At 49.5% G+C, this 22049-nt stretch overlaps 7 protein-coding genes and 2 non-coding genes across 9 annotated transcripts; 5 read left to right on the forward strand and 4 right to left on the reverse strand.

Annotated features, from left to right (window-relative positions):
- Positions 1-19: 19 nt before the first annotated feature.
- Positions 20-975, reverse strand: B0J16DRAFT_348570 (uncharacterized protein). Its single transcript, XM_046128759.1, has 3 exons — positions 760-975; positions 557-708; positions 20-500 (listed from the first exon to the last, which is right to left on the reverse strand). The coding sequence occupies exons 1-3, from the start codon at positions 960-962 to the stop codon at positions 115-117; spliced, it is 741 nt and encodes a 246-aa protein (XP_045978739.1). The 5' UTR covers positions 963-975; the 3' UTR covers positions 20-114.
- Positions 976-1191: 216 nt separating this feature from the next.
- B0J16DRAFT_348573 (fungal-specific transcription factor domain-containing protein) lies at positions 1192-3569 on the forward strand. Its single transcript, XM_046128760.1, has 5 exons — positions 1192-1484; positions 1530-1597; positions 1645-2117; positions 2177-3090; positions 3141-3569. Exons 1-5 carry the CDS (start codon positions 1254-1256, stop codon positions 3465-3467), a joined length of 2013 nt encoding a protein of 670 aa, XP_045978740.1. The 5' UTR covers positions 1192-1253; the 3' UTR covers positions 3468-3569.
- A 197-nt stretch (positions 3570-3766) lies between these two features.
- B0J16DRAFT_t308 lies at positions 3767-3856 on the reverse strand. Its single transcript has one exon. It is a non-coding gene; the product is annotated as a tRNA-Arg (tRNA).
- Positions 3857-5834: 1978 nt separating this feature from the next.
- Positions 5835-6627, reverse strand: B0J16DRAFT_181871 (uncharacterized protein). The gene has a single exon (XM_046122623.1). It carries the CDS (start codon positions 6528-6530, stop codon positions 5982-5984), a length of 549 nt encoding a protein of 182 aa, XP_045978741.1. The 5' UTR covers positions 6531-6627; the 3' UTR covers positions 5835-5981.
- A 991-nt stretch (positions 6628-7618) lies between these two features.
- Positions 7619-7692, forward strand: B0J16DRAFT_t274. Its single transcript has one exon. It is a non-coding gene; the product is annotated as a tRNA-Val (tRNA).
- A 178-nt stretch (positions 7693-7870) lies between these two features.
- Positions 7871-10701, reverse strand: B0J16DRAFT_309835 (heterokaryon incompatibility protein-domain-containing protein; the record flags this gene model as incomplete). The annotated part of the gene is made up of 3 exons (XM_046124935.1): positions 7871-9572; positions 9737-9884; positions 10200-10701. 3 exons carry the CDS (start codon positions 10699-10701, stop codon positions 7871-7873), a joined length of 2352 nt encoding a protein of 783 aa, XP_045978742.1.
- Positions 10702-14671: 3970 nt separating this feature from the next.
- B0J16DRAFT_181886 (uncharacterized protein) lies at positions 14672-16156 on the forward strand. The gene has a single exon (XM_046122624.1). The coding sequence runs from the start codon at positions 14844-14846 to the stop codon at positions 15945-15947; it is 1104 nt and encodes a 367-aa protein (XP_045978743.1). The 5' UTR covers positions 14672-14843; the 3' UTR covers positions 15948-16156.
- Positions 16157-17945: 1789 nt separating this feature from the next.
- Positions 17946-19098, forward strand: B0J16DRAFT_181897 (uncharacterized protein). Its single transcript, XM_046122625.1, has one exon. The coding sequence runs from the start codon at positions 18219-18221 to the stop codon at positions 18852-18854; it is 636 nt and encodes a 211-aa protein (XP_045978744.1). The 5' UTR covers positions 17946-18218; the 3' UTR covers positions 18855-19098.
- A 1392-nt stretch (positions 19099-20490) lies between these two features.
- B0J16DRAFT_404073 (uncharacterized protein) lies at positions 20491-21351 on the forward strand (the record flags this gene model as incomplete). The annotated part of the gene is made up of 2 exons (XM_046132762.1): positions 20491-21277; positions 21332-21351. Exons 1-2 carry the CDS (start codon positions 20653-20655, stop codon positions 21349-21351), a joined length of 645 nt encoding a protein of 214 aa, XP_045978745.1. The 5' UTR covers positions 20491-20652.
- Positions 21352-22049: the final 698 nt, after the last annotated feature.

Consider the following 22049-nt stretch of genomic DNA (forward strand, 5'->3'; position numbering starts at 1 on the left):
GTGTATTCTTATCTCTTTCATGGTAACTGCTTATCTTGTTTTTATAAGGAGACACAGTGTGTGTATCTCGTTTTTTCTTCCCTTAACTCCGGACCGTGGACTCAATATCTGATCTCAAATGTGTCTCAAAAAATCGAAGGACAACGCGAAGAAATTGTCCAACAAATCGTCACCTGGCTCATTGACTGCCGTTTTCGCCGGCCATACATATGTATCCGGCCACTTTTGCTTGCCAATTGTATCTGTTAGCGAGGCAGCTGGCGCATTAAACTTTGCGGATGGAGTTTTGTTTGATTCGTCGCAGCTTTCATCGTGGAAGCCCGAATCGACAAAGCTGGCCGCTGTGTTTGTCCCAACAGAGGCCTTTTCCAGAAATGACCATTCCATCGCATCTTCTGCTGTATTGGGACTTATATACGCATCACTAGGTAACTCGTTCTGTGCAAGCTGGTATGTGGGTGAAGGTGTGTCCATGATTGAGTCTCGTAGATGCTTTAGAACTATTATACGTGTCAGTGATGGGTTTTAGAAGGCACTATTACAAGGGAAGACGTACCAGTAAAGTCCGGGTCTTCTATTTCCCCCGAAGTCCGACATTGGTTTGAGGATGATGTGTCAGAAGTAGTTTCTTTTGCTTTGTTCGCATGCCAGTTATCTTGTTTAACCTCCTTCTCCTGCTTCAGAGGAGCTGTTCTTTTCCTTCTCGTTCTTTGGGAAGTCAGTAAAAGCCCAATGATTAGGAATAGATAGTGGACTTACGGAGACTTGCGAGGTTCTATCACAACACACTCTGTTGAATTCCATATACAATTACTGCAAGATGACGGCGACTGCCGTGTCACATCGCATCGAACCTTTCGAGATCGACATGAAAGACAAGCTCTTTTGGCTCTGTTCGCTCTCCGCTTCCTGACTATTGACTGGGCGGACGTCATTGATTGTGTATCTGAAGCGGTTGACATGATGATTGGAAACTACACTTTCAAAGAATGTTAAACTGTAAATATCTACACCGGACGAATGCCATTTATAAAGAAATCTTGCCCATCATTATCATCAACGATCTTGGCCTGGTTCAGTCTAGCGTTGCATGTCTTCCCCAGAGAAAGCGGATTTTCCGCCTCCCCCCGGCTCCCCGCACTCTCGCAAGCCGAGCACGGCATTAAATAACCGTGCTACCCGCGTCAACAGCCGCTCTCCTCCCTCTTCCCTCCAATCCTTCCCGCCAACGCCCCAGAAAGTGATTAGTCGTAATGTCCGACTCCCAAGACGATTCTGACGGCCAAGAAAGTCGCCGAAAGAGAATCCGACAAGCCTGTCTCAACTGCAGGAGGAAAAAGGTCCGCTGTACTGGGGAGAAACCTACTTGCAGCTTCTGTACAAGACTTTCACAGGAATGTGTTTATGCTGAGGATAGAAGGAGTTGGAAACGAGCGCCGGTTACTCTTGAGGTTGGAGATGATGACGCGACTGCCGCTGCGATGGTGAGTTCATACGATGGTGTTTTGATGGTTGTTAATTGGTGGTAGGATACTATCAATGCGAGATTTGCTAGTCTTGAGAACCAAATCTCTACCTTGCAGGATACTATTGAAAAGTGAGAATCTTGTCTCACTTGCATGTTCAGTACTGACAAGGGTATAGATTGATACCACTTGTTACAGACCAAACACCTGGTGAGACTGGAGTACCCAGCAAACGTGCCATTCGTCCAGCTCCAGTCAGACATACTCCAACCGCCATCCTTCAGACTCCAACACCCTTGACAGTACAGTCACCTGCACCTGATCGTCCCCAATCACGGTCTCTTTCCTTTGCAGCAGATATATACTTCCGCTTCTGCCACAGCCAGCCCTACGCACTCTTCCATGAACCGACTTTCCGCCAACGACTAGCCGATGACTCACTTCCTTCTTATCTCTTATGGGGCTTTTTATCTGCAGCAAGACGTTACTCTAGCCTTCCCGTTCCTCAGCCCAACTGCGCTGATGATGCATCGGTGTATGCAGCCAAGGCTTGGGAGTGTATCGACCTTCCTTGGCATGCCTCCCCCTCGGCGGAGAATGTCCTTACTGTTATCCAGACGATTATACTGATCGTGAGCACCGAAGTTCCAGGTAGGTTCGCATGAAGCATATGCGTTGTGTCTGAGAATGTTACTGATATTTATGAACAGCCGGCCTGTGTACACCAGCTCACATGAAACTCGGTTTCGCTGTCCGTTTAGCACAAAATCACAAACTTAACCTCGAACCTGATACCTCAATACCCATTGCCGAGCAAGAGGAACGCAGACGAACCTTCTGGTCGCTATACTTACAAGACAAACTGATCAGCCTATCTCGTGGCCGATTCTGTGCCATAAGAGACGAAGAGTGCAAGCTTTCTTTGCCATGCTCCGAAGAAGCTTTTAGAGAAGGTCGAGAAGAGCATACGCCATTACTCGAGGAACTTATTGGCGATTGCGTGGAGCAAGAGTCGGTTGACAGTTGCTGTCCCCTCGGACTGATCATTGTCATGGCATCAATCTTGGGTCGTGTCTCTCATTATGTGCTACATGATACAAAAGCTCTACAGCCGAGTCTTCCTTGGACTTCGACATCACCTTACGCCACTTTATCATCTGCACTCCTCCAAGCAGAGCATTACTTTGCCATGAACGAAGATACGATGGAGAGCCTCCAGAAACGCTGTACAATTGACGGTGGTATCGACCAACTCCTCGCAGGGTCATTCATTTTCGCCAAAGCCATGTTTCACCTATCACACTGCCTTCTTCACCATCCATTCTTGATTCAACAGAGATTAAAATCCACTAAACAGAAAGCGCCATCCATATTTATGAAAACAGCCTGGGAGAAGTGCAGGACTCATGCCAAAGGTATAACCGAGCTCATGGAAATGAAGAGTCAAAATGTTCTTCTCTTGACGTCGATTTATGGCTACTGCATTATGGTTGCCGGTACGATTCATGCTTTGTCCATGAATGACGAGAGGGAAAGTATTAGGACGGAGAGTCGGGAACATTATCATGCTTCAATAGAGTCTTTGCAAGATCTTTCACGATACTGGGGTCACGCAGCGCTGATGGTAAGTTGACACCAGCTTCAGTCTTGACTTATCCGACTAACTCTCCACAGGTCAAGAGATTAGAGCGATTCCACAACCAATGCGAAAGCCGTGGCCAAGAGCTTTCACCGTGTACAACGAACGTTGAACGAACACCAGGAGACGTCAAGGCTCTGTGGCAAAGCGTCGACTACACATCACTATCAACACCAACAAGACCAGGAAGTCCTACAGCGGCACCACCCCCGACAAGTGAGGCAGATTGGGCTCTTTCATCGGACATGTTTGACTTTACGGGTTTTGGCGGGTTTGCGGAGGGTGTTGATGTTTTTAGCATCTCTTTTGTTGATGGTGATATGATGTTGGATGGAGAGATGCCGACGGATATAGGCATCTGATACCATTCAGCTCTCATGCAACAATAGGCACTTGGCTCTGTATCCAGTCGCGAACCGACAGAGGCATAACAGATGAACGAATTTGGTCACTTTATGTTAGCTTAGACTGGCAGTTAGGCTATTTTGTTATAGTATCCTAAGCCTTGGAGGATGATTCTTCTGTCGCCCACCTGCACGTACATCTTGGCTTGTGAATACGGAAAAGCTTCTAATAAGCCACACAAAGACTGAACAACCACAATATTCATTACAAGAGGTAAAAAGAAAAGAATGACAAAAAGAAGATCAGATGTGCCAATCGACCACGGCAGGAGTCGAACCTGCAATCTCTAGAGTATTGGATATCGGTGAGCCGAAATCTAGCGCCTTAGCCATTAGGCCACGCGGCCTGATCAAGTTGTATGATGGCGACCTGCAAATCAATGTCCAAGGACGGTAAGCTGCAAGCGCTCATGTGTGGTAGTCTTAGACAAAGATGCCGGGCGTTCATTGCTGTGGTGTCATGGCCGCTTGGTGAAACTCTGAATTGATTCGTTCATTAATCATACTAGACTGTTCGCTATTGAATATCTCACCAATCTGCGACAACGCTGCAATGGCCTATACCTCCCTGACTGGTTCGCTGCTTAGAGAATAACCTGTACTTAAAGCGTGTTCCTGAACTAGCGATAAAACTTCACTAGTCTTTAAATTCTTTGTAGGGGCGCTTTTGTTCCTTTGGAAGTAGTGGCCGCAGGCCTGACGTATCGACTGGAAGAGGTCGCTCCTCAGGCAGTGGCGGCCGCAGGCCTGATGTGTCGACTGGAAGAGGACCTTCGTTCCACTCCTAGCTGGTTTCGTGTTGCCCCATAGACGGCCGTATCAGAGCAGTCGGTCGTACGACAGGGTAATGCCAAGATGGGAACGCGAGGGTATTGTATCCAACATTGGGTGCATTTAATGACGGGGACGGGGTTGGGTAGTTGAACTGAGGAGCCAGGTCAACGGATTGGAATCTGGGAAGATAACCGGCGCCCGCGTACACCTGCGAAGGTGGGAGGGCAGGATTTGGAACAAAGTTCTCATATCCAGACGGGGATGAATTAAAGTCGTACTGATAACCGGATGTTGGCTGGAGAGGGAATGACTGGGTAGGACCCGAGGGGGATTGCCTGACATTCTGATCGACTATGCGGCGAACATTGCTACTCCCCCACGAGTGAAAACTGTCCATATCTCCTATGATGGGGTTTTCGGGATTCAGAGCATCCCAAGGCTTTCCACGATCGTCCAGAATTGGCTTGTCCTCCGCTCTGAGGGGGTCTTTTTTTCGTGGTAGATTCGAAGTTTGGGGCCTGATTGGTGACTGAAAAGGCTTCTCGAGAGGTGCGCAGGGCGGTAGAGGGAGTTGAGAGATCGGGACGCTTCTCGGGCTGAAATCGTTATCGCGATTTAGTGGATCGATAGTCCTACCAGCGTTCCAAGCCGAAGTGTGCGGTAAAGGGAGTTGAGAAGTCGGGAGGCTTCTTGGACTGATACCGCCATCTCGATTTGATGGATCGAGGGCCCTACCGGCGGTGCAAGCTGAAGTGGGCGGTAAAAGGAATTGAGAAGTCGGGAAGGTTTTCGGACTGATACTCTCTTCTCGATTTGGTGGATCGATAGCGCTTCCAGCGTTCCAAGGCACCTCTCTGAAATTGATGCGTGGTTCCATCTTAATAGCTGTAGCTTATCTGCAATAATGATGAAGTTCTGTCTTGTGTTAGCCGTTTGCTCTGAGGAGCGCAGTAGTCACTTACTGCTAGATATGACCTGTGCGGTGTTGTGTTCATGACCAATGTATATGGAAGATGCAAATTCACTTCACCCACAACTTGCATCTCTCCAGAGAATTTGAGTGGCGATCCTTCCATCTGATAGGAAACTCATCGATTCAGGAAGGTTTGACTCAAAAGGTCTTTCTCCGGGTCGCTTAACTAGAGACAGGTGCGACCGTTCGACAAGCACGGTGGTTGTCTGGGAAATTCGAGGCAAATGAACAGCAAGGCGAAATACAAGACAAATTATTGGTCTACTAATACCAGGCTTGGATCAACGTTCACCCAAAGAAACAAAAAAGAAAAAGGCGGAAAGTTAAAAGGGGCAAGCCACCAAAGTATCACATTCATACCCCATTGCTCGAACAGGCCCTCTATCACCTTCCCGACATCATCGACCGAAGTCCCTCCGTCAACCGAACAACAAATACAAAGGAAGGTTTTAAGATATCGTCTTATGACAGGGTACTATGAAGTTAAATGCTTGAGATTCCAGTCTTCATCCGGAGGTAGAGACGTTGGGATAGTTTGCAAAGTACATCATTTCACTACAATCTTCAGTTCAGGTACCCAGTGATTCTATGAAGGTTCTCTCATGACAATCTATTCTTCGCATTAAATAAGCCATCAACTTTTCCAAACTACCTCCTCATGTATGAGTGCCTTCTCACTCTAATGTATGCGTACTCGTATCAAAACTTCGAGGACAGCACTACCCTCAGTGACATCCTCGACCACAGACAACACAGCCATGACAACCGATCAACATACCTCCACAGTTCAGCGCAAACCTGACAGTAAACATTTCTCCATACAGGCCCCGATGGTACTCCAACCTTGTCTCACTGAGGAACTCGTCAACTTCCCGAGGCGCAATCCGTTCAATGAGATTTTGCTCGACCCAGGCTGTTTCAGTGTCCCAGGGTCTTTGGGGTGGGGAGGAGTCCGTCCATTCTATCAGAAACTCGCTTAAATCGCCGCATCCATGCCTGTAGATCGTACGAAAGCCCAGTACGCGGAGGACCCAATTGATCCGTGGGCGCATTTGCTGTAAGCCGGTAGACTGGGAAGTGTAGGAATCTCGGCCTGGTTGAGCTGGGCTCCCTGTGTCGCCCCTGAGTACAGTTGCTATGTACAAATCGCTGGACCGAAATTCCCCATGGATGGGTAACCTATTCTCCATCGAAGAGTATCGCTTGGTGGCCGAGTTGTCCTGGCTCTCGGGAGACTCCGGGTTGTAGGACGGTGTACGAGGCGATGCGAGCATCGCAGCCGCGGTGGAGGGGCTTCGTGAAGGGAGAGACTCCTGCTCATGGTTCAGCTTGGGGAAATTTCGACGGTTGAAGCCTGCAAGTCAGTTAGAGATGTATTGGATATGAGAAAGATTAACAAGCCGTCAATTCCACGATCCCAGGTCCATCGTGAAAGGTAGTCATAATACTGGGGGTTGTACAGCCGAGACATATGGATGACTTCTGCCGTTTGTAGTTGTTGTGAAAGCGATGAGTGCGAACGGAAACGGAGGGGAGAGACGTTTTCTGATAAGACCAACTTCCACGAACCCGGAGCCCCTAATCTTGCCTTCTGACATCGTCCTGTTTCGGTACCAGGATAAGCGCAGGCGCAGGCTGAAGCTAGTAGCGACAGATTGGTCATTTCTTTGATAATTGTTTTAGGTTAATGGCGAGGCGCCCTGCCAATGGATACAATTTGAAGCGCAAAGTGAACAGAGAGAAAGGAACCAAGGGTGGCTGCAGCCGTGTCTGCCCCTGTGCTACAGCAAATTAGCTCATTATTAGTGTTGCACAAAGGCGCCGGTGACTTGTCACATCTACAGGGTCTTGCTTAATAGTGTTTATATCAATAAAGCTTCCATGGGCTGAAAAGAAGAGTGGCGTCGGTGCCCTGTTCCCTTTGGGTTTTGGTTGTTGCGGTGATGGAAACGGTTGGAAATGGAGGGAAGATGACTGCTTTCCTTGTAGGGATGTACGGTCTTTACGACACTTTTGCACCTTTCTGAAGCTGTGTAAGTGCGCCTTGTTTTCTAAGCAGTAGACGATATTGTGAACTCTAAGATTATGTCTCAACCTGCTTCCCGTGGATGCTTCAAGGGCTTTTGACATAATGTTTTTCAAGGGCGAGTTCGGTACATCAATAAAGTAGATCTTATCCAGCTGTGAGAAGGGGTTTTCTTGCAAAGCGAAGCAAGCAATGCTCAAAATATGCGTAAACAAAGGCTGGGGTTTCCACGACCGGTCCGCTCAAGAGACGCCATTCCAGTTTCTGACTAGAGCGGTGTAGAGGCTGAACAGTATAGAGCATATTTGACCATTGTGCTATCACAACAAGCAGCTTGGTACTGTGGTCTAGTTGGTCATGACATCTCGTTAACACCGAGAAGGTCCCCGGTTCGAGCCCGGGCAGAACCTCTCTTTTTGCGTTTTTGCCAACTGGTGCGCAACTTTACACTCAATATTTTCCCTTCATTTTGTTTGTATTTTTCATATCGCAACAAAAGAATCATGCGTGATCACTATCCAGACTGAAAAGCATCTAATCCCGAACTATTGAAGAGGATGATTTATTCTTTCGCTCCTGTTAAAAGCACTATACAAGTACAATGTCCTGCATCGGGACATTCTCCCAAAATTTCCTCCCTCCCTTCTCACGTTGCTCAGAGTAAAACAGTCCCAGCTTCTCATACGCACCCTCCTCCTCAAGCGAAGGTCTAACGACGATACCCAAAAGAAGTTCCTGATCCTGCGGCAAATCGTGGCTCCTCAGTATCGTATCACCGCCAGGGAAGATACTTGCTGTGAGAACCAGGCGGATATCCTTCATCGGCCCACGAGGATAACCCTTGTCGTTAAGAGCACAGAAGTTGTCCCATTCGAAAACCATCTTGGCTATGCATTTATTGCTCTTAGAGAAGAGGGCGTAGTTCATGTATGGGGTACCCGTAAGCTTGAACCATTTGCTCGTGCGCTTGATTCGGACTTTTCCGTTGCGTCTGGTGGTAGGTTTATACATTCGCGCTGTGAGCATCAAGCGGCCTTTCGAAACACGACCGAACGGATTGTGCTGTTCTGGGACTATGTCTGTGCCGCGGACGATAAGTTCTGACTTGGGCTCTTTATCATCGTGCAAGAGCCAGTTTGCCTGCAAAGGCCGACGCGCCCAGCTCCAAGACGGTGCGACATAGTCCTTTGACAGAAGCTTTTGGTAGTCGTCAAATTCCTTCCATGCAGGATGAGACCATAAGAGACCCTTATGGATGTCTGACTCCCATAGGCCTGCTAGGTACTTCTGGTCCGGGAACCTTTCGCTGAAGGATCTTGCGACAGCAGCAATAGCCGGGAGCTTATCTGTTTGGAAGGAGAGGTTTCTTTGGGAATATACCGAAACCATTCTGTACCACGTACTGAGCCCCTGTTGGAGTGAATCCGAGTCCATGGAGTCAATGAATCGTTCATGACCCACACAAGTACCATCAGCTGCTTCAAGGTGTCCGTCATGACTGACATGGAAGATCAAATTGCCAAAGAAGATTTTGCGCGGTGCAAGTTGATCCTCTTGGAACGTCCAGGCTCGTGTGCCCCAAGCGGATCCCAGATCCAACTGCCCAGGAGAATCACCAGGGCGACGATACTTGCCGTCAGCTCTGGTATATCTCCGTGTCGTCGCTAAAGGGTGGTGAAGCATTCGGAGGATGATGTTACCCGAGACTGAAGGCTTGACCCTTGATTGGAATTTGAGCCTCACGCAGGGTGGGTTGTAGTCTTTGTGAAGAAAGCCGCTTGAGCAGGAGTCACCTTGTATGGCGCAAAGAGTGAAATAACTGTTCTCATATACCAAAGACATTTGGAAAGACTCCTTTGACCAATCTTCTTCATCATGTTGAATGATGCAAAGGGCATCGACCCAGAGAAATCGGATACCAATGGCTCGACAAACTTGGACTGTCTCTGCAACAGTTTGAGGAACCTTCTCCATAGCGATTGAAGTGCAGTGTTCCTTCACAGTGTCCCTCACTGTTTTCAGTTGCTTCGCCGCTGCGTCCCCTGAACCCCAGCAGTAACTCAGCGCTGCATATCGTCTCTGCGAAGCTTCAAGCTTGCAGATCTCAGGATCGGTTTCAGTGATGACAAGTCGCAGCCCTGATGGGCAGTCCGCCTGTACGTCAAGCAGGCGAGTGGGTAAGAAGGGCCTCTCGACAATGTTTAGCGGACATTTTTCTTCGGCCTGTCGTATAAGCTCATTCATTCTCTTTAAAGATGTCGGAGACAACGGATCACTCGTGTAAGGTCGTCTGTTGATCTGTAGCCATGAGGCACATGGATCTGTCACCAGGTTAGCTTGAGTCGCGAGCCAAGTTGCGGAACGGGATCCATACCTGTAGTTTCTGCATAGAAGTTGTAGCTGGTAGAGTACTTTCTCGTCCTCCCCTTGAACGTGATCGTGAAGAAGACGAACAACGCATCCGCCCATGTCCCCGGAGAGCCATCGTTGCCACGCCCGTAATCCCGAAGCTTGTATGTAATCTCGGAGATAACCAATTGTGCTTTGCTTGGCTGTTTCCCGGTGGTTTTGGCTGGCTCGGGGGGCTTCTCTTGATCCTCCTCTTGTTTGTTGTCGCCTTCAGTTGTCTCTTCGTGCTTCCTTTTCTCCTTGTCGGCATTCTCGTCCTCTTCAGCTACTTCATCATCCTCCTTTTCCTCTTCGGACTCTTCGTCAGTAGGGACGTAAGAGTCGCTATGTTCGCTAGCGCTTGTGAACACGCTGCTTCCGTCGCTGTTTTCGTAGATGTCGCTGAGCTCGGGCTCATCAACCTTCTGATCTCCATCTTCATTACAGATACCCTCCTCCTCATCTTCTTCCTCTTCATCCCCATCCTCGTTCTCGTCCTCTTCATCTTCGTCATCATCTTCATTGTCACTTTCCTCTGCCTTCTCTTCTTCTTCGTCATCACTATCCTCAATATCAGCTTCTTCTCCTGCATCTTTTTCTGCTTCTGCTTCTTTCTCATCTTCCAGATCCGCCGTGATCTCATCCTCGTCGTCCCAATTGTCTTCAATCCACCCCCACGCCTCCCTCAGATCAGTCTGGAGCACCCTGCAAAAGGCACACCCAGCAGATGCCGTAGCACCGATTCCGGGCAGTTCAGGAAGCTCATCACTTCTTGAATACTCAAGTCCAAGTTCAGTCTTTGCGACAGTTTTTAGCGCATCCGCATTGGCGTTCTGCATCGCGTGACTCAAAGCCCTTCCCAATTTTGCCTGCCTCGATCCCGAGGTCACAATTCGATCCTGTAAGCTTTCAACAAACTTGCCGAAATCAACAAACTGAGTTCCATCTTCAGCGATCTTTGCTTTTCCGCCATAGGAACTATCGTCAAGGTCGAGAACTTTGCAAAACTGGCATGGCTGGTCAAGATCCATGACCGAGTCCTTTGACAAGGTCCTGTCCGGAATTTGCATCTCCTTAGTCATGTTGTCGATGCTGGAAATTTAGAACGTGATACGGAGGGGAATATATTTGTGATTTTGCTATATGGGCACCACTATATACCTACGTGAGCGATGGATCCCTCCTAATCGTCGCAGTTATCGTGGGCATGCTGTTCCTCTCCACTACGGTCTGGCCTCACTTTTTGTCACTCCACCGCAGAACACAAGAAAACAGTCATGATCGACAACGGAACAACGCCAGAAATAAGCTGAAATATCAGTATCGCAGTCGCCGAAGCCAAGAACGGGGCCGCTCAGAGTTGTGAAGCGGTCTGTGCGCCTGCTTGCTTATTCCTACATATCACGGCCATTCGCAATGGAGTTCTGATAGCGAAACTCCACCCTGAGACCCATTACCAGCTGAATGGGAAAAGTGGTCGCAGAGATCAACTGGTGGATAAATGATGAGAGCGATCCACGCAAGGGTCCTTCAGCAATATGTCATCAGTCACTGGTTAGGGTCAGTAAAGCAGGATTGGCGATCCGTTCGTCACCAAGCTCATGTGGCGGCAGCAGCAGTAATCACACATCACGCGGCATGTCAAGGAAAAGATCAATAATAGGCAATCAGTGCGACGGGGCATGTCTACACTGGAACACCATGGGCGAAACCTCTCTGGGCATGTGTGCTGGGGTGAGAACCTTGGCTTGCTGGCTCTCTCTTGCGGCAGAAATTCGACGTAAAATGACAGTCTAGCGCACTGCTCCCATGCTCGTCAGTCGAGCGACGAAAACTCTGTGTTTCGGAGCGGTCCGGCGTTCGTGGTGGGACGAGTTGCGAGACTTGTATCACAGCGACCTTGCCATGCAATACTGCAAAAGGAGCGACCTTCAGACTTGAGGAGATTCGTGCATCGCACAAAAGCTCGAAACGACCCACATGTTGCGTTGGGCAATTGGCAGCAATGGAATGAGCAGCGTGCAGGCCAGTAGCAAGTCTTGCTGGCGACGGAGCCTAACGCTGACGTCGACGTCAATCAATAGGCATGGAATAATGGCAAGGCATTATACCGATTGTGGTGATGACTCGTTTTAGTTTGTGTCGGGTTGCTGCCAGCGTCAAACCGCAGGGCAGATCTGGAGATTTGGCTAAGAGCTCCTGGGGAAGTTCACATCGTTGGCAGTTGTGATTATTGTTATTTTGGTCGGAAGGTAGGTGCAGAGCGGTAGGGCGCATGTATACTCGGCAGCTTGCGTGTTGTTATCTTCGAAATGGTCGGTCCTTGCTCGGTTTCGCGAGCCAACGGGGGGCGAAATATGTCACAACGATGCTGCTTTTGCGCCAACAGTAGTCATCAAGCTTTCGTGGCGGCGGATTGGTATCGCACTCGTCGAGTCGTGAAAGCGTTGACCGAGTCGAGGATCCAAACTGCCGCGAGGGCAGTCCTGGTAGCGCAGGCAGGAAATAGCTGAGGCGGATGAAACGATGTCCTGTCGTGTCGACAACGATTGTGGAGGGTTCATTTGCAAAACATCCCGTTGCATCCTCTTCCGTTTCAGCATCCGTGAGGCTGCGAAGCACATTCGTTTTTCCTTTTAGCACACTGCGACTGAACGGACTGGGATCCTGTCACGGACAGGTAGTATCGCCAATAGGATGGGTATTTCAGGCGTATCAGGATCGTATATGCAGTTTGCTTGGGAGGATCGAAGACACTGGCGCGACGGGCAATTGATCGAACGATGGCTAGTGCCGAGACCCCTTTCCCGAATGGTGGAAGGGGTGAAGCTGTGACGTGTTGACGCGAGAACCAGATCGCGACATAACAGGAGCCTGGATCATGTCGAAGCTGGGAAAGCAGGCCAGGTAGAAGGGCTGTTGTTGGGCTGCGACGATGTGAAACTGGGGCGGAGACGAGACAACTGCATACGGACACGAGGTATATGCAGAACGAAGCGTGTCATTGATTGACCGAGTGATTCGGTTGTCGAAAAAGCAGCATTGACGGGGTGCTGCCCCTCGCTGGTTCTCGGCATGTGCTGCTCGAAGCTATCGCGCCGTGTCGCGTGTTCGTCTCGTATCACTCCGCTTCGTGAGCCACGGCGTATTGGGTCGATGGAAATTCGAAGGTCACTGTTGCAATCGCTGGACCTTGCTGTCGCTAGTCTTCAAACCGGAGAGACCAGATTCTAGCAACGACTAAACAGTGACTTTGCGGCAGATCACCCGCACAGCCTTTGAAGCAGTGGAGGAGATTGCGAAGGGAAGTCAACGACGAAGGGAGAGTGAGCGGTAGCATGGTATAGAATTCATTCTATAGTACAGCGCGAGGTAGAGACGAAGCAGACGGTCAGATAAGCAAGGTCGAGATAGAGCAGAGTTGTGATGTCGCGAGTTGAGTTTCAAGACGTCATCGCGCCAAAGAGTTCAAAGACGGAGCTTATCGCTATCGTGGTCTTCTCTATGATTGGCCCAGAGTCTCGAGCAATGTTCGCTCCACTAGCCTCGTCTTTTGCGAGTTGCGCTACCCTGTACGATGAATGCATTTCCAAAAATTTTGAGAGCAATACAATGGTTATCTTCGTGTAATCCTGTTAAAAGAAGATCAAAAATGGAAGAATAAATATTAGCGCTTGAAAGGACTGAGCATAAATCGGTAGGGGTGTTCCTGAACAAGCATGGGACTGGAACTACCTCTGATGTTCACAAGCTTCAATACATATAACAACCAGACGAACTTGCAACACAGTGACAAAAGCCTTTGTCTTATCATTCGACCAGCTGCAATAAGAAAGCTCAGGTCAATTGGCTCTTGTGGTGACGATGTAAATATATTCTAAAATCATTGGTTGGGACAGTTCTAAAGATTGTTTGTAGGTACGTTCACTCATCGTTCGGGATCATGACGTTAAGGTTAACATGACAGAGTTACACATTCAAGCCGTCATGACTCCGACGCCACAAGACCTTTTTTACCCTGATACAAGGTTTGCATTGAGGAATAAGCTGTCCTTTTTGCCCGCTTGCTTCCAGTCTACTTCTCTTCGTTCCACCAACATCAACCACATTGCGCCAAACACTCGTTTCTCAAGATGTGTGTCGGGAAGACATCAAAGAAGCTATCGGCAACCCAAACCATGGACGGGCTATACTTAAATCCTTCAATAGGATACCGACTTCTTCGATGAGATAAAATACCTCTCAATTATTTCCATCGTCAAAGCTTTCGCATGCTGCTCGTTTGCTCGTCAAGTAGTGGCCTGGGAGCCAGATGGGTGACAGAAGAATTGTCCTTTTAAGTCTTGGGCTACTAAAATAAAGTGATTTAAGTGGTAGGCTAACTCGCTGAAAGATGACCAGATCATTTCGTCGCTTATGCTCTCAGCGACCACCTTTTCTAACACACTAGCTGAGAAGCGATAAGAGATGACGGGAGATAAGGAATTGGAGCTCTCTGCGCCCCAGTCTTTGGCCTGCAGCTGGTAGTGGCTGCCAACTCTCAACGCGACCGGAATAATTCTCCTTCCGCCCCACTTCCAGCCTCTTAATCTCCTTCACTGGCCTAGCAGTGCCAGATTCACGCACCTTGGCACCAAATCTCTCCACTTCCTCACGATGCTATCTCACAGCCTCAACCTCGACCTCGACTCCCGAGGCTTCCCTCCAACATCAATCCTTCGCTCATGAATCGGTATCCAACGACCCCTCCGACCTCCTCACGAGCCGAACCACCGCCCTCGAAACGCGTCCCAAGAGAAGTCGGTGAATCGCGCTGCAGACCGTTATAAAATTCCGTTTCGTACCCTTCAAACGAGCGTCTTTTTGGGCGACTTCCTCCTTTGTTGGAACGGGCGGGGCCTGTAGAGGGGACTTTTCGATGTCTTGCAGCTCAGTTCTGGAGCTCGAATAGTTGCCCGGCAGCGAAGCTGACTTCTCGCGGTTCAAATCTGTTGGCCTTCTCCGCCTCCTTTGCGAGGGAAGAGGGACCGTCAAAAGGGAGATCTTGCTCTTGGTCTTGCAGCTCAGTTCTGGGGATTCAAGGGCAAGCTCCTGTCAGAAATCGCTGATTCTGGGTCGAGCTTGAAGGTACGTTGTGTGTTTGGAAGCTAACTGGCAGAATACCCTCTCGAGAATGGCGACATTGTCGACTCTCGACGTGAACACGACGAGTTCTGCGGTTGCTTCATGGCGCTGGAACGAGGTCACACGATTCTTGGCAGAGCCCGATCCTCAAATCAGGGATATCACCTTCACAACCCGATTCGATAACACGGCGACGTTCTTCCAGTTGAACATACCTATCCGGATCAAGGGGATCAAGACCGGAACAACCTTGATCCTTCGTATTCCTCCCACATCGATCTCCTCCTTCGAAGTGACCGCCCAAAGCCCTGCAGTCCCGAGTGCTGTGCGGGACAAATTCCCTTCGAGCACGAGTACGCTCCTCGACCTTCAACTCAACGCGCATCCCGAAGTCCTCGTCTCCACACAAGCACAAGAACCGCTAGCCCCTCTGCGAGCCCAATCAGGCACAGTACTCGATGCTCTACATGAGCTCGCGAACAGCACTGCGCTGTCGATCTATATCAAAGGTGCACACAAGGCACAGCTTCAAGCTGTCTGCGACGCCATCGGCAACGGCAAAGGCAACGGCCTGTCGCTCGTCATTCAACATGATCTCCTCAGCATGTATGGTGGTGTGGGCGCCAAGGTCATCACATTTCCAGTGCCTCAGACAGAGTCACTGCCTCCGCCGTCATACGACCAAACAGAACCTCCACCCCCTCACGCACCAATTTTCGAAACGCGAAAACGGCGGCGCAAAGACGACGGAGGAGAAGAACGCGACGAGGACATCGCCCTGATTTGGGCACAGCTGGAGAAGATACAAACACGACATGGGCTGGAGCTCAAGGCTTTGAGAGAAGAGAATCTGGATCTCAGGGATGAGGTCGACGACCTACGAAAGCGTCTTGCTGCCTCTGAGAAGAGCCACCAGGATTTGAAAGACGAATATGACGCATTAGCGACGAGGATGGATGTTAAAGTCGATGAATTGGGTGATGAGATCGATGTCAAGCTTATCGATACGAAGTCGGACATACAAGAACTGACGGAGAGTGTCAAGTCCTTGAGGGAGGATGCCGATGAGGATAAGCTGGTTGACCGAGTCAAATACAAGGTTTTCGACCATCTCAGAACGAGTCTGTCCCACGATATGTCCCCAGCCGATTGACATCAAAAAGCATAAAGACGACATAATAGACGACATACAAAATAAGAGACGGCATAATAAGCGACATACATAATAATAGACGACATAAGGGACGAAATAAGAGACGAAACAAAAGACAACTTGCTTGCTCCCAGGCCCGTCGCCCTGCTACACATCCCACCGATTCGCGCTGGAATCGCTCGAATCACTACGGATGCATGGATGCAGATGACCTGTGGACGGCCAGAATATCAGGGCGGGAGGCATCAGGCCCAGATGTAGAGTCGCTGCATCGGAAAATCCGCTGTTGGCGTAGCGCGACACACGGATAGTTTTGAGATGTCCTTGTTGCACATCAATAGCCGCCGTCCCGACCTTTCAATACTCATTTGCGCCACATCCCAACATGTGCTGCTGCTCAGACGGTATCACATCTCAGCTATCCTCCGCGCAAGCATTGTTCCTCGTACAGCGACGAGTATATAACCAAGCGAAATAATAATATAACAGGCAAAAGCTTGAAACATTCAATGCATGGAATGAAGAACAATCGCCGTGACGTCTGTCTTGACATGAACAGAGGTGAAGATGCAATCAACCAGGTGTTTGACATAACGGAAGAAATGTCCTCTAAAGCTTAGACTGCCAAAATGAAGTAGCCTAAATGCTGGTCTATTCTAGCATAAGGTGACCAAACTATTTCGTCTCTTATGCCTTCTTTGATCCTGGCTGCCTGTAGGATGCCGGCTACGCAATAGATCTACGACACCGGGTCACCAGTCACGCAAATAATGACTTCACATTACATCGACCCCAGCAATTCCATGTCGAACGGTGAAGAGCATGCTTGGCACATCTACTCGGAGAGGGAACGAGTAAGGGAGGAGTATCGCTTTCGCTACGCGATGCGTCGTCTTGGTAATGGCCTCAGGATGGATGTTTTGCTGGGGAAGGGTCCGAACAATGGATGGCCAGACGAGTTCCAATCCTATCATGTCTAAGAGCTCTACAAGGTGCTATCGCGATGCTTGCTGGCATCTATTAGAATGATGGGGACGAGCTTCCACGCCGTCATCACGGGGACCTGGCTTTTCGTGCCTCAGCCTCCACGTTGGCAATCTACCTACCAGGTGCTGCTGCGCACGGGGTGCAGGGATGTATTACGAGAATGTTCTCTCGTGAACCTTGGTTCTTGATAGCATAAACATCGCCTGGTTGTAGGCCTGACGAACCACATTGAGTACGTTCCAGTATATACCCCAGGACGTAGTCGCAAATGGTGCGGCGACTTCCAAAGTCAGCGTCAATCTTGGTGACCCAATGAGTGCCGTCTCACTCGGCAACCAATGGCTCGAAGGTAAGCATCAGGAAGATTGTTGAATGCTGAGCTTTGCGGTCAGCACATTCGACGAGCTCGAGGAGACCAGTGTTGGCGAAACCAAGGACGTTCTCTCTTGCGCTGTGTGGCATTTGATCTGGGCGTGCGTTTATTTTTAGTTTTGGAGTAGGCCACGAGAAGTTCGAGAATACAAGTACGTGATCATTTGAGCGGCTTGAAGCACATGATGTATGCGGTTGTGGAAGCTTGATCGCATCGTGGAAAGACGTACGTCGATGAAAAGAGGGAGGGGCAGCAATCGGCCAGGGCGACACAGCTTGACATGATGGCCTGTGACGATAACTGAGACCAGTCAGAACACTCAATGAATAGGATTAAAGAACAGCAGACCATACATGATTATCCTCCAACAAAAGAGTTCTCGAAGAGGCCCGTTCTGTCCCTTGACAAAGAAAAGCGTCATTCTACTTCTCATGGCCTGGATGTTTTGCGATGATCGCTGAAGCGTGTAGGATGGGCGGCGGGAGTAGCCGCCAAGATCACCAACTAAGAGTTTGTTCAGTGGAGGTTCCAGCGGGCTACTTAGTGGAGTGCTGCAGGATGCGTTAGGAACTACCGAACTTCTGTGACAGGGACGCTCCGCCAGGACGATATTCATGATTCTTACGGCAGAACCACAACGAAGCTCTTACTTGGCGAGAGATTCTGCAGACTAAAGTCCATAAGAGCAATCAAGTGTTCAAAACCTGCGTCAAGACATCTGCTGCGACATCAATACCTTCTTGCATTGAGTTTGGTGCACTCACCTAGGCTTATCGCTTCTTATCGAATACCCCACCACCACTTGTTTGCGACCCGACTTTCATCAAACGTGTTCTCTCTCACCCAACAAATGCAATTGCGACGTGCTGAGCTTCCCTCCCAACCGATCGGCGCTTTATTCCACGAATGACATGAACTGCACTTGTTCGCTCGTCTCGAACGTCGTCGATCGAACACTACCGATGTACGATGATTGCTCTCGAAGACTGCAACGCGATTCCCCTCGATGTTTGGCGCAACATGGCATGCACCAAAGATCTCGGGTAGAACCGAAGCCTGGCCATGTTGAACAACGGATATGCAATGCTAAAAAAGAGAATGCGCCTCGACCAATATTGAACGAAACGCACTCAGATGAGTTCGCGACATCAGAAATAACAGCCACGAGCACTCCTAGCTCGTCGTGCGCCCTAACCACAGTCTCTCTTGCTTTGCGTACTCGAAGAACGAAGACATCGGCACGACACAATCGAGAAGACGACGAAGACAGTCAACACAAGCGATATTTAAGCCAGTCGACCCAGTATCTCGACATCACGTATCATTTTATCCGAGCTCGAGCTTGCATCGATATGCGCCGAACCTTGAATGCGCCTCATTTCTTCACGGGTGTCAACGACTTCGTCTGCCAGCGACTGTCGATATTCTGCAGAGCGCCGCAGCTTCTCGCCCAACCAACAGACGACGACCGACCGTTGCTATTATCGTGCACCGCGCAATACCTCCAGCGCAGCGTCCCTGAGAGAATGGCTATCTCTAGCGTCTGAGCGAGCTTCAGACCAGTCGTACACGCTCCCACACCTGCTCCTGGCCATCAGCGCTGGTACAACATCCTCTTGTGGACATTGCCGGGTATACATGAACAACAGCCGCCGATTTCGAGACCGCAAGAAACCCCATCTTCGCTGAGCACAACAACTGGATTGACGCACCTACCGTCTATGACAGGCCCATAAGATCGCAGTGCCTTTCGTGAATACCGCAGGCCTCGACAGGAATGACTTCAATATCGACGTCAAATTGAGGCTTGACTTGTCGTTGTCTACCAGCATACTTCTTGCGATCGAGTACCAACCACAGGCTGAACATCGATGATTCTTCCCTGCCATTGCTTGCCTTCAAGCGCCAGACCCTACTACTGCTGACAACCAAATCGCATTGTCCTTGCCGCCGCCACCGAACCCTCCGAATTCACAACGACCAGGTCAGCGGCACCGAGTTGAACAGCGCAAATTGTTCCGGCCCTCAGCGTCAATGACTGATACCAGTGCCAGGACAGGCTGTTCCTGCCTACTGGGCGGCGTTCGACCCGTACAGGACAAGATACCCATCCCCAGTATTGGCCAGACAGGCAACCTGTCCTGCGCTCTAGCCAAGCTGATTACTTGGCTTCGAGCCCTCGTTGTCCCGGGCGATGATCCGTCTACCGGTGACTTGTCGCATGATACAATCAGAACCAGCACACGACTCGTTGTACTGAGACCGTTTGCATAGGTGTGCACAGGCTGGCTTCGTCGTTGAATCATTCGGCATTCCTTCCCTGTTGTCGTATTTCGTGATGCTATGAGCTTGCAACTCTTGTTTCTTTTCTTCCATGGGCCAACTCTTTCGTTTGAATGCAAAGCACCGTCGTCCGAGATGATCTCGTTTGCTTCCCCAGTGGTCTACTTGCTCTAGCGACAGCCTTCTGTAAGGTACAAATGGCCGCCGCTGTATTTAGTGGTCATGGGCATGAATGCCGCACCAGCACTGTTAGAGCAATTGGCCAGGAACCATCGCTTCTCCGTTAACCAACTGACACCTGCAGTACAGAAGACCTCCTCAACCACCTCTCGACCCTTCGCTATTGACCATTGCGCTCCCGTCGCATACCTTTTTACCTCAGAGCAAGAGCCAGAGGTCGCTGACGGAGATTATCTTCGGTTTGCCTCAAAGAGTCTACCCCCATAGTCCAATGTGCCCTGCCAAAGCTTCCCTTCGTTGATTGGAGATGACTCTTCCCACAACAAGACTATACAATAAACACCGATGACTGACATGGGCGGAACAAAAGTTCATGTTGGTGCGAGCCGTAGCGACTTGTACACTTCCTTAGCCCCCGCCTGTGTTTCATTCTCCCTCTTTTGATAGGGTCTTTGCAGCCACTCAGACTATCCGCAGCGTTGTTCCCAGAAAAGCACTGTCAATTCTCTCTGTTCGTACGAATCAAATGATGACAGCAGCACCTAGAGCGCCTCCTTTCTGTGCTTCGCCCGGGTACCAACCCTATGCCGTTTAACTCACTCGAATAGTCACTGTAATCTCGACCCTGCTGTGTTACCTTCTCTTGCCACCCTTTCCCCTATAAAGCACATATGTGTACTCTACGCCCAGCGTCGTGCAGCCTGATTAGTGATCCCTACGTAGCACCTCTTTATTTATAGAGGAGGCTCACTCTGTTCTCGTACTTTAATACGAGATGAACACGAGATATATACCGGCTATACCGCTTCTCTCCTTTCCACACGCTCTCCTTGCTATAACATCTCCAGTCCAGTATATCGCTGGCAAAACGCTCTTTAAAGAATGCCAGACTCTCATCTGAAGCCTTCCACGAACTCGTATGAATTGACACCCATGCATGATGTTGAAACAGAATCAGCAGAGCCGATATTTGCGCAAGAAACCCCCAAAGCCAACAATCAATCTCATCCCAGAACACTCTCTGAAGACGCATGGGGCCTCGAGATACTCTCTGTATCTACAAGCTTGGTACTCTTCATCGGCATGGTCGTGATATTCTTCACAATGCAAGACAAGCCTGCTTCTAGATGGCCGTTTACTATGTCGATCAACGCGGCAATCGCTATTCTATCGACAGCTTGCACAGCTGCCATGATGTACAACGTCAGTGCTTTTATCGGACAACTAAAGTGGCTCTATCTCAAAGCCCGACCTCGCCAGCTAAATAGCGTTCAGGTGTTTGATGGAGCCAGCAGAGGTCCATATGGAGCGATCATCTTTCTGTTCAAGGTCTCGTGGAACATGGCAACTCTCGGCGCAGTTATTACAATCTTACGACTGGGATTCTCTCCAATGGTTCAGCAAGTTATCAGCCTGGAGCCTCGGCAAATACCTATTCCGGATGAAAATGTCAGATTTGGGTTCGCTCATTCGTACAACACAAGTAGACGTAACGGCGACAATGGTGGTGAGCAAACGAGAACCCCCAGGTGATAGCTCTGCTAATGGCTCGTGATTATAGAAACGCCCCCTGATCCTTAAATGTAATTGGCTAATAAAAGGCCTTTACGATATCCATGCTGCTCCTGTGTTTAGCTGCGGCGGCACCTGCTTGTGGAGGGGCAGTTACGTATTATTGGGCTTCAAGAGTGTGTGCAAGAACGTCACTGTGTCGACTTTAAAGACGATTTCCTGCACCAGCGAAACAGGCGACTGGGTTCCCGCTTCAGGTAGACCGACAACCGGCTTGATCAAATGCAATATGACTACACCTGGTGGCATAATATTGTCGACCCAGCAGAGATTCCCATATCTCCTGACGATGTTCCGATCTAACACAACGACTTTCCACCATTTTATATGGGAATTTCCTAAACAGACATCTCCGGAGCTGATGGGAGTCGCTGTTTATCGAACAGCTCGGGATGATGGCTACCGTCCTTTGGACACTAACATCACAGAATGCACCGTTAGTTACGCTGCTTACGAGTATACCAATGCAAGGGCCAATGGCAGTGTATTTTCCTTTGGGAAAACTAAGAGAACTGATCTTGAATGAGTCGAGGCTAAGAACGATCATGGTCGTTCGCGGCGTCTTTTCAGTGCTGACCCAAAGACAACATGCCCAAGCTATACTCCTGGTTGTATGACGAGCTAGCTTTAACAGATTTCTTCCGATCGGAAACATTCCAGCTGGAATACCTCGAAGGGGATGAGGGTAACTTCACTGCTGTTTGCCG

The sequence above is a fragment of the Fusarium flagelliforme genome (genome assembly GCF_020744385.1).
Source record: "Fusarium flagelliforme strain FIESC 12 MPI-CAGE-AA-0113 chromosome Unknown B0J16scaffold_7, whole genome shotgun sequence".
Lineage (NCBI taxonomy): Eukaryota > Fungi > Ascomycota > Sordariomycetes > Hypocreales > Nectriaceae > Fusarium > Fusarium flagelliforme.